The sequence below is a fragment of the Lactuca virosa genome, chromosome 4 (assembly GCF_052849685.1).
Source record: "Lactuca virosa cultivar CGN04683 chromosome 4, Lactuca_virosa_CGN04683_v6, whole genome shotgun sequence".
NCBI classification, from domain to species: domain Eukaryota; kingdom Viridiplantae; phylum Streptophyta; class Magnoliopsida; order Asterales; family Asteraceae; genus Lactuca; species Lactuca virosa.
Genome location: NC_136429.1, coordinates 428,330,288 through 428,343,480, shown reverse-complemented (window position 1 = coordinate 428,343,480; position 13,193 = coordinate 428,330,288). Strand labels below are relative to the sequence as shown.

General features: G+C 32.6%; 1 protein-coding gene across 1 annotated transcript; it reads right to left on the bottom strand.

Annotated features, from left to right (window-relative positions):
• Positions 1-491: 491 nt before the first annotated feature.
• Positions 492-2,225, bottom strand: LOC145169150 (cytochrome P450 Tp9025-like). The gene is made up of 2 exons (XM_079087714.1): positions 1,344-2,225; positions 492-1,106 (listed from the first exon to the last, which is right to left on the bottom strand). Exons 1-2 carry the CDS (start codon positions 2,223-2,225, stop codon positions 492-494), a joined length of 1,497 nt encoding a protein of 498 aa, XP_078943840.1.
• Positions 2,226-13,193: the final 10,968 nt, after the last annotated feature.

Genomic DNA, 13,193 nt, shown 5'->3' with positions numbered 1-13,193 from the left:
ACAAAACTCACTATATTTTGAAACATTATCACAAAACTTCCTATATTTTAGTTTTTTTTTTGACATCTAAAATGTGATGTCATCAAAAGTACCACATTATTAAAACCGACACGTCATCAAAACTGCCATGTTAGTAGAGAACCGATTTAACTAGTCAATATTTTAACAAATTGGTAGACGGGGTGTCCAATTTGAGACAAAGACTAACATAGTATCAAAACAAAATTTTCCTTTAAACTTAATGACTTTAATGGAATTTAGCTTCTTTTTTTTTAAATAAATTTACCATTAGAAAAAGAAAAAGACAAAATCCATTCAAATATCTTTGACAAGTTTTGGAGACATAAAACATTGGATTTTATTTAAGTTATCCATCACTCACATTTAACTACAATGGTAACAAACTAACAATGAACATCGAATGCTGAAATAGATAAATATTGATCGACTTCAAGGACCTTTATTCTTTATTAAAATTAACCAAATAGTAATCAAAACGGAATAAAAACAGTTGGGATAACCTCCAATGAATCTTTCTTAATTGCAGTGACTCCATGACTCTCAGTCATGTCAATATCTTTAGGACTTAATCCATTAGGAAGTTGCCAATTGAAGTGGTATAGCAATCTAGCAAGAGTGAGCTCAATAGATACCAAACCAAAAGCAATCCCAGGACAAATTCTCCTCCCTGATCCAAAAGGGATATACTCGAAGCTTGTACCAAAGAAATCGTATGAAGTGTTCTCAAATCTCTCTGGTTTGAAGGTTTGTGCATCATCCCAATATTCAGGATCAGTTCCGCATGCAAGGCCATTAACAACGACTTTCATTTTTTCGGGTATATCATAACCACCAATTTTAACCTGCTCTCTACATTCCCTTGGTAATAATAGTGGAATAGTAATGTGAAGTCTTAAAGTTTCTTTGATTATGTGTTTAAGGTAAACCAACTTATGTAGTTCAGTCTCGGTGATTGTTTTCTCTCCCTTAAATGCTTCTCTCACTTCTGCTTGGGCCTTCATCATCACATCAGGGTTTCTCATCAACTCTGTCATTGCCCATTCAATGGTCACAACACTTGTATCCGTTCCTCCTATAAGCATATTCTGTGATATATCATTCGAATTAGAAGTTATTTAAACACGTTAAAAAAAATCATCAACTTATGTCACATACAATAAACTTAATAAGTATATAATAGAGAAGAAACAAGATATGTAGTTGAATATTATTACTTTAAGTTACCTTTATAATATGTAAAGAATGAAAAAAACCAAGTAGTAGCTGTCAACATAATGAATATGATATAAGTGAACTATAGTATAAATTAAATGAGCATATACCAGAAAGATCGCCTTGATATTGTTGTCTGTGACTGGGAACCGAAGACCACCACGCTCTTTGATGTTGAAAAGAACATCAATCAGATCGTCTTCTGTTGGACCAACTGTTTGTCTTCTGATTCGACGTTCCTCAAAGATTTCATCAAAAATGTTATCAAGAGACTTGTGAATCTTCGTCAACCTAGATTTCATCCCAGAAATGGTAGAAAGGAAAGTTAACGTAGGAAACAGGTCTGCAACATAATACCCACTGGATAACGCCACCACTTGTTCCGCCAATTCGATCAACACATCCTGTTGTCTGCAATCATTTCCAAACAAACACTTGCACACGACAGTATTATTCATTTTCATAACCCTTTTACGTATGTGTACAGGCTTTCCAACGCAGGATTGAACCACCTCCGTGAAACGATCGATCTCTATCGCCCTAAAGCCCATGAAAGATTGAACTTTTTTGACACTTAAGAGTTCCATGGTGACGATCTTCTTCATTTGTCGCCAGTAATCACTGTAACGACCAAAAGCAATGTCAATGCCTCCGTACAACAGAATATCAGCAAGAAGTGCATATGGGCGGCTTGCAAGGGCTAGGTCGTGAGTTTTTAGTACTTCTTCAGCTAGCCGAGGTGACGAGACGACGACCATGGAGATCTGTCCGAGTTGCAGGCTCATTATGGGGCCGTATTTCTTGGACAAGTCAAGGAAAGCACGATGCGGCAGTGCTAGGCCAATCTGATAGAGGTTTCCAATGATGGGTAGCTTTGGTGGGCCTGGTGGTAGGTTGAGAGGCTTGGAACTCTTGGGTTTTCTGTTGCAGATGTAGTAGATGGAGAGAATGAAAGAGGAGACCATGAAGATGATGGTCATATCGATGGCCATTGTTACTCAACGGGATGAGTTGTTTAGGAGAAGATGTGTAAGCTCCATATATATAGCATGCATGGAGAAGCGCTACTTTTACTTTTCAGCTTAATACTTCAATCAAATCTTACAAGCCTAGTGGAAGAGGCTTTACTTATTCCCACGTTTATAACTAATGCAACACCTGAATATTATAATCTTATAAAGATACTATAGGACAAATTAAAGGATGCATGAACCTCAGGTGTTTCCTCCTCCTATTTTAACATTACTAGAAAATCTGATAATAATACTTAAATCACAATCCATAGTTATAGGGAGATACCTATGGAAATGTGACGGAAAAAAGGCTGTAAAATAGCTCGTGGGTAAATAGTATCTACGAATTTGCGATGGATTAGCTACGAAATACTGACAACTTTTTCCGTAGGTATAATACCTACAGAATTCCGACAGATTTCCTACGAAATAACGACGGGAGTCAAGTTTGACTAAAATTGACTTTTTACCTATGGAATGCCGATGAACCTATTTAGCGACAGATTTTCTACGAATTAGTGATAAGAATGAAGTTTGACTAAAACTGACTTTTTACCTACGAAATACTGACAGACCTACTTAGCAATGGATTTCTTAAGAATCAGCAACGGAAAATTGATGAATTTAAATATATATATATATATATATATATATATATATATATATATATATATATATATATATATATATATATATATATATATATATATATATATCCATGTTTTTCTACTTAAAATGCAGAAAAAACATTACATTCAAATACTAAAAACATCAAATAATTACTTAATCCAAAACAAAATATTAGTACTTAAATACCAAAATAATATAATCCAAAGCCAAACATTTTAAAATCGAAGATTTATATACATATTTGATTTCAAAGTTAGTACAATTCTTGATTTTCTCTTATATTATGCTTTGCAATATAAATCACTTTCTGAATCTCTTCTTGAACACACTCATATTCAAACTATAGTTAAAGCACAACACAAATATAAAAAGTAAATTTTGTAAGTACAATGAGAGTTTTAAGCTGCTTTTAGCAATATACTTAAATTAAAAAAACTGATATACAGACGTTTATAATTTAAAATTGTAATTTACCTGAGTGCACTTTTAGCAGTGTACATACAAAGTACAATACTTTAATAAGAAACATAAAAGTACACCAACACTATGTGTTTACAATGAAAACGAACAACCAAAGCAAATGGCCATAATACATATATAAATAAGAAAAAAAAAAGCACACCAAGTAGTTTATTGAGTTTGTTGTACTTGTTTCCCTATGCCTTGAACTTAGCAAAGAGAAATATCCAATAAGATATATGTTTTTGATGTATTTATAAATGGTCACTTTCTAAACCCAGATCCAAACAGTCCCTAATTCAAACGATAGTAAAAAAATGTGGGATTTCAACTCAAAAGCCTTAGATTGCAAGTCAACAACAGATAAAATATAAAAATACATTCATAACTTTTCAATGTCCTCCACCATCTCAATAGCTGCAAGTGATTTCCAGAACCACATCCGAACATCCCCTTATTTTGTAAAACTCCCATGTTTAACCAAACCACCATTATCAAACACCCATGCAATCCCATGAGGCAACCTTATACCGCTACTATCATCCTAATACTCATCACCATCTTCGCGACCATACACCAGTCGATCATCCACTTCCATGCACCGACAGAACCGGTTCATCATAAGCCACCACGGCACCCTGATGGGTTTTACATGCAATAATACGGATAAATCTTTAGCACTTAAGGGTACAAGCAACCTATTAGATCTATGTCATAGCACTATTAAAGTAACATTTTATTAAACAACAAGAACCGTATGAACCCTAGCTATTTTCAAAATTGACAAAAAAATTGGAATTACATACCTTTTTTATTGTTGTAGTAAACAATCAGAAATCCTTTCTTCTTTGATTCAGAAGCTAGCACTACAACTATCGTGCCTCTAATGGTTCACACCAAACCCTAGCAACCAAGGAAACTTGAAGAGAGAGGATAGAATAGATAAAATTTGGGGTATACTCTTAAGGAGTCAAGTAACTGAAATTTAGAGGCTATGAGACCCTATTTATAGCTGACCAAGAAACCCTAGATAACTTTTACTTGATTAAAATAATAATATCTTATATCAGGTAATTATCTGGTTTCCTAACAATCTCCAAGGGATATTCTAGAAACCCTAGAATCATTCCAAAAACCATCCACCTCACATGGAGAAGGTTTTGGAACCCTTTTGTTCAACTATTGAAAATTTACAGCTTAGGTCCTTGTACATTTAGTTAATCCAATTAATCACAAAATTACTTCCAGTTAATATCTGATTAATTGTTAATTAAATAACAATATTTCTAATTAATATAGTATTCTCATAATATACTAAAAAATCAGTTATTTTCATTTCTAATTAATTTATTAATCATATAATAAATTAATAAATCAATCCCTCTCACTCTCCCTCTCTCTCTCTCTCTCTCTCTCTCTATATATATATATATATATATATATATATATATATATATATATATATATATATATATATATATATATATATATATATATATATATATATATAGGGAGAGGTTATATTGAGAACGTAAAAAGATTGACATAAATGGTCCTTTTTATATCAACCATCAATCTAAATATTCAAAGGGTTGTGATCTGTTCTCGTGTTCTCAACCTTTTTAGTGTTCTCGATTTAACTTAACTCTATATATATATATATATATATATATATATATATATATATATATATATATATATATATATATATATATATATATATATATATAAAAGGTAGCTTATTTAATTACCAAGTTTGAGGGCAACCCAAAAGGACTGTGGTATCATCAATTCAAGTATATGACAATTATAGTAATGGGCTTAGACACCTAATCTAACAATCTCCCACTGGGATAATTCTATAATTATAATTGCTAGTAAACTTTTGAACCGATCAGGAAGTTATAGCTTTCAAAAGCCATTGTGGAACTCTGACACAGTCAGTTACGTGTCCTAAGATAAATGATCAAATATTCCTTGTTCTACAAGATATCGACGAGACATGGATTGAAATCAATCTCATTGTCTAAAATTTTATTTCTCGATTTCCTGATTTTTGACGACTGAGTTCAGACTACTAATTGAACATATCAATTCAGTCCAGGCTTGGCCAAGTACTTCAGATGTCGACATCAAATCATCGAGGGGCCCAAATATGTTGCTTTTCCCGTTAGGAAAAAATGAACGAATAAACTTTGACTCATATGCCTGCATCTTTTACTCACCAAATCGCAATATGACACTACGTTTTATAACATCAAGTTACTGATGTGTTTTCGCAAACCAATGTACAACCGACTTGTAAATTACATTTCATATATCTCAGTTTTAGGAATATAAGATATTATCGTCTCTGAATTACTTGTGATAAAATCTGTGAACTAATTCTCTGAGTGTGGGTTTATCCAATACTCAAAATCCATATTTTATAAGTACTCATGAACATTGTAGCAATTTTATTTCAACGTCTAATCCCCATAGACAATATAGAATTCAATTCATGACAACCTTAATTCATTACGTACTTCCAAAAGTATGAGCGACTGTGGAGTTTCAAATAATCAAATTATTCAAGAAGTAAAACACAATAAAAAACTAATTAACTATGGTCTCAAAACTATTGATTACAAATAAAACTCTTATTATTTAATCACCATAATAATTAACACATTATTCGTTGTATAATGTTTCGAGTAATCAACTATCCACTTGAATTAAGCATCAGTCATACCATGTTATGAACATGCATACTATGCCTCTATATAGTCCTTCATTAGTGAACAGATCGATCAGACACTATTCCAATGATGTTCATTTCATAATTTCAAATTCTTGTCAGTGTATAAAATGAATTGGAATTCTAACCTCATATCCATTGACCTTCTGTGATGTCGAGGCCTCAAAGTCATAGAGACTGAGCCAAAAATACTACAAAATATTACATTGGAACTTTGTTACTAAAAACAATTCCAAGGTAATGGAGGTTCTAATTCAAGGTACACTCCTTGAACACAATTCTGCATAAAAGTTTCCAATTCACATGCAGACTCAATAATCAACTCCCTTTATGGAAACTTTTCCATATTCCCATATGACCATCAATTTTGACAAAGAATCATCTCAATCTAAAACATGGCACTATGGTCTTTCCAAACAATACCATACTTCCAACTGTCAATAAGCAAGCAATCTTCAGTAAACCTATGAATGTTCTTGACAGTTATTTAACAACTTTAGTCATACAAAATTCTAGTTCTTTTTCTCTCACAATGCTCTGAGCATTTGAAAAAAAATAGAATAAGTGAATATTATAGCATATGTAATCGATCCTATATTTAAAACATATAGGATTCGACTTATTATGTCTCACATAAGGATATGATATTTGTTATGTTTCTATTGCTATAATATTTCCATACATTGAATTTCCTATGTTGAACCATTTCAACATGATATTAATATATGTCTATGACTAAGTTTTATTGAACCCTACAATATAAACCTTTAGATTCGAAAGGAAGTATGAGTGCCCTCTCCCTCAAGTCTATCACAGCGAAGCAATTCCTAAACTTTGCAATTTGCAAATTGAAAACTTTGTTCCCTACAACCAGTATTGTTAACATGCAATACTAGCATCACAATTATTCTCCCACTAGCTTTGACATGTACCCAAAAATCAACTGGACTTCTAGAAATCAATACTACTGACTTCATTATTGAAGTACATATTTTTGTTACGTGATGCTTCGATAAGTCTCCAACTAGACTTCTTAAGATCATACACCTTCATTGGATAGCATATGTGTGTGTTTAAACCCTTTCAAAACTTATATATATATATATATATATATATATATATATATATATATATATATATATATATATATATATATATATATATATATATATATATATATATATATATATATATATATACACATAAATATATATATATATATATATATATATATATATATATATATATATATATAGGAGCGTTCAATCGAGAACATTTCTTATCGCGAGAACATTTGAAAACAAATTTGAAAAACAACATTTTTTTTAATTCAAATTATAAAATAATATTCATATAAATAAAAAAATAGTTACAAACAATTAAAAAACCTACTAACTAACACCACTCACCAGCCAACCAAAACCACCCACCACCACCACCCATCACTAACCACCACCACCAACCACTACCCACCACCCATCACCACCCACCACCCGCCACCACCATCACAACCCACCACCATCATCACCCAACCACCACCACCACCCACCTCCACCACCGCCTGCCCCCACCACCCACAACCACTACCTAATACCCATCACCACCACCCCCCATCACTACCCACCACCACCACCCGCCACCACCACCTATTACCCACCACTACCACCAACTACCACCCACCACCCATCACTACCCACCACCCACCACCACCACACGCCACCACTACCACCCGCCAACCATCACCACCTGCCACCACCACCAACCTTCACCACCGTTCGACACCACCACTAACAACCACTACCTACCACCCACCACCACCACCCGCCACTACCACACATCACTACCCACCACTACCAACCACCACCCATCACTACCCACCACAACCACCACTACCACCCACCGCTACCATCACCACCTACCATCATCACCACCCAACCAACACCACCTGCCACCACCACCCACCTCCACAAAAACCACCACCCATCATTATTACCACCACTTGCAACCAGCCACCCATCATCACCACCCATCACTAACCACCACCACCAACCACCACGCACCATCCATCACTACCCACCACCCACCACCACCCGTTACAACCACCACCACCACCACCCAACCATCACCACCCGCCACCACCTCCCACCTTCACCACCCATCACCATCGCCCGCCGCCACCACCAACAACCACTAACTACCACCAACCACCACCACCAACAACCAATAACTACCACCCATCACTACCCACCACCACCAACCACTACCCACCACCCATCACTACCCACCACCACCCGCCACCTACCCACCGCAACCACCACCCACCACCACTACCACCCATCACTACCCACCACCACCAACCACCACCCACCACCCACCACCCATCACTACCCACCACCACCACCCACGACCTACCCACCACAACCACCAGCACCATCAACCACCACCCGCCACCACCATCATCACCACCCAACCAGCACCACCCGCCACCACCACCCACCTCCACCAAAACCACCACCCACCTCCATAGAATTTATATGGAAAATATTAGTTTTCATGTGTTAATTCAATAGTTGTTTTTGTGTATTTAATTACATGTGATTATATTTATTTAATCACATATGATTCGTATGGAAAATATTTATATTCTTGCGTCGATTCAATAATTGTTCTAATATAATTAATAACATGTGATTATATATATTTAATCACATATGATATATGATTTATGTGGACAAGATTCATTATTTCTTTCTCAATTCAATAGTTGCACTCATGTACTTAGTCACATGTGATTATACGTATCAAATCTTTAATATGAACAATACTCATTTTTTATTTTTTTTCAATAATTTTTCTCATATATTTAAACACATGTGATTATAAGTATTTAATCACATATGATTAATGTGGACATAAATTTGTTCTAATGTTCTTGATTCAACAGTTGTTCTCGTGTATATAATTACATGTGATTATATATCACATATTATTTATTGAATCAAGAACGTGAAAACAAATCCTTTTCACATAAATCGTATGTGATTAAATACACGAGACCAAGTAGTGAATTAAAAACGCAAAAATGAATATTGTCCACATAAATCATATGTGATTAAATACATACAATCACATGTGATTAAATACATATAATCACATGTGATTATATGTACCTAATCACATATGATATATGTGGACAACATTCATTATTTCTTTCTCAATTCAATAGTTATACTCGTGTACTTAATCACATGTGATTATATGTATCAAGTCACATATGATTTATATTGATAATATTCATTTTCATATTTTTTATTCAATATTTTTTTCTTATGTATTTAATCATATGTGATTATATGTATTAATGACATATGATTAATGTGGAAACAGAAAAACTATTGAATCAAAAATGCGAAAATGAATATTGTGTACAAAAATCATATGTGACTAAATGTACAAGAACAACTATTGAACGTGAATGCGAATATGAATATTGTCCATATAAATCATATCTGATCAGATACATATAATCTCAAGTAATTAAACACACAAGAACAACATCAGAATCGAGAACGCGAAAATGAAGTTTTTCCACATAAATTCTATGTGATTAGATACATATAATCACATGTGATTATATGCATTTATACACATATGATATATGTGGACAATATTTATCTTTGTGTTCTCGATTCAATAGTTGTTCTCGTGTATATAATCATATGTGATTATATGTATCTAATCACATATGATTTATATAGACATCATTATTTTTTTGTCTATATAAATCATATGTGATTAGATACATATAATCACAAATGATTATATGTATTTAATAACATATAATTACAGTGGACAAAGAACAATTACTGAATGGAGAATGTGACAATGAATCTCATCCACATAAATCATATATGATTGGATACATATAATCACATGTGATTATATGTATTTAATCAGATATGATTTATGTAGACATATTTATTTTTGCGGTTTCGATTGAATAATTGATTTTATGTATTTAATCACATGTGATTATATGTGTATAATCACATATGATTTGAGGTGGACAAGATTCATTTTTTCCTTCTCGTTTCAATAGTTGTGCTCATATATTTAATCACATACAATTATACATATAATCAAATGTGATAAAATACAGGAGAACAACTATTAAATCGACAAAGCAAAAATGAATTATGTCCACATAAATCATATATGATTAGATTCATATAATCACATGTGATTATATGTATTTAGTCACATATAATTAATTTGGATAAAGATTTGTTTTCATGTTCTTGGTTCAATATTTTGTTATCGTGTACATAATTACATGTGATTGTATGTATCTAATCACATATGATTTATATAGACAATATTCGTTTTTCCAAATAAAATCATATGTGATTAGAAACATATAATCACATCTAATTAAATGTGTTTAATCACATATGATTAAAGTGGAAAAAGAATAATTATTGAATCGAGAACGCAAAAATGAATCTTAGCCACATAAATCATATTTGATTAGATACACATAAGCACATGTTATTTTATGTATCTAATCATATATGATTTATATGGACACTATTCATTTTCGTGTTCTCGATTCAATAGTTGTTCTCGTGTATTTAATCACAATTGATTATATGTATTTAGCCGCATATGACTTATGTGGAAAATATTTGTTTCTGTGCTCTCTTTTTTTTAACAGGTGTTCTTATGTATATAATCACATGTGATTATATATATCTAATCACATCTGATTAATATGGAAATAAAATAGCATATCTATGTGTATCTAATAACCTTTTTTATATACTTTTAAATGAACATTGATATTTTTTAATCTTCAAAATTCATTTTTTTATATTTTTCTTCCAAAAATAAGTACAACTTTTTTTTATAGATATTTATGTTCTAAATCTCATCGGATTTTATTTTAGTTTTGGTAAATGAATTTTTAAAGTTACGAATATTTTGACTACTTTTAAACACAAAAAATATATTTCATACATATTTTAATAATATTTAATTACTTATACATAAATTAATTAATGGTAGATCTTATTTTGATTCAATTTCCACCACCGAACATAAAATTAAGCTAATAAACTCATTGAAAATTTAAAAGTTAAATTCACAGTGGAAATGGTCTTATACCAAATTTGTTATTATTCTTTTTCCTTCTAAAGCTTTTAAAATAATAAAATCTTAGGAAAAAGTAAATATAAATAAATTTACCTGAATAGAAAGTAAATGAAAGAATTCAAAGTCAGGGCAAAATTTGGACCACCAGTTCACTTGAAAATCACATCCCATTTAATATTCACCCATTTACGATTTTATTTGGAAAAACGAATCTTGTCTATATAAATCATATGTGATTAGATACATACAATCACATGTAATTATATACACGATAACAAAATATTGAACCAAGAACATGAAAACAAATCTTTATCCAAATTAATTATATATGACTAAATACATATAATCACATGTGATTATATGAATCTAATCATATATGATTTATGTGGACATAATTCATTTTTGCTTTGTCGATTTAATAGTTGTTCTCCTGTATTTTATCACATTTGATTATATGTATAATCGTATGTGATTAAATACATGAGCACAACTATTGAAACGAGAAGGAAAAAATGAATCTTGTCCACCTCAAATAATATGTGATTATACACATATAATCACATGTGATTAAATACATAAAATCAATTATTCAATCGAAACCGCAAAAATAAATATTGTCTACATAAATCATATCTGATTAAATACATATAATCACATGTGATTATATGTATCCAATCATATATGATTTATGTGGATGAGATTCATTGTCACATTCTCCATTCAGTAATTGTTCTTTGTCTACTGTAATTATTTGTTATTAAATACATATAATCATTTGTGATTATATGTATCTAATCACATATGATTTATATAGACAAAAAAATAATGATGTCTATATAAATCATATGTGATTAGATACATATAATCACATATAATTATATACACGAGAACAACTATTGAATCGAGAATACAAAGATAAATATTGTCCACAATTACGGTGGTGTTTCTCTACGCCTCCACAGCCCATTTACGGTGGTGAAAACCACAACTGTCCGATACAAGCTTAGAAGGTAAGGCATGCTTGTTTTCAGTTCGAAAATGATTAGACCGCTGCCAGCTTCTGTCGTGAAAAAAATATAATCCTTTTATGTTGTGAAATTTCATGGAAATCGGCATTTGTTAAGTGACGGATGGTGTTTGCCACCGTTACTTCACCAGGAACCACCATGGATATGGATGTTGGAGAGTTTTGCATCCATGGTTGTGTTCTGGTGCTTGCAAAGTAAATTATCGTGTGTAGCAAGTTTCTAGAAAAAGTACACTGGAAAACATGTAATGTCATGACGGAGTTGGTCAGTGAATCGAGATCGGGAACCAAGCTGAGTGAAGGTCATCGATGAAAGCGTCTCTCTCGGTGAGCTGCTGCCGGAGGTCGGAGATCGGAAACCAGATCTAGTTTTCTGGTGACACAAGATCAGGAAACGAGATCTTATGGCCTATGAAACTAGATCTAGTGACGGTTTAGGAAGAGGAGAGATGGAAGAGGTGGTTTCTGACGGTGGTGGACGGAAGGAGGTAGAAAACAAATTGATATGGAGACAGTGAAAAGGCAGTTGTGCGGTGGTTCGGGGTCATTACGGTAGTTTCTGCGATCCGATGAATGTGGTTCAGTTTGCCTTTAAGAATTAAGATGTGAGAGAATCTAGAGGAGAAAGTGAGAGAGAAAGGGAGATATGAGAGAATGTAGAGAGAGAAAGAAGTGAGAGAAAGCGAAATTGAAAGTCAGTCTATAAAAACAAAAAATAAGGTTATAATTATTTTCTAATAAAAATAAAATAATTTCTTTTAACGAACCATTAAAATTTCAACATTTAAGACTTAGTAAAGTTAGTTTGTTCTCGTTTGAACATGGAGGGGTAAAATGGTCTTTTACCCTTCTGTGAGCTTGTAGAAGGCTTAGTCTAGATTCTTTGAGAGCCGCTATTAATTAGGGATAATTATCGTATGTGTTAGGTGGAGGCTAGACCGGT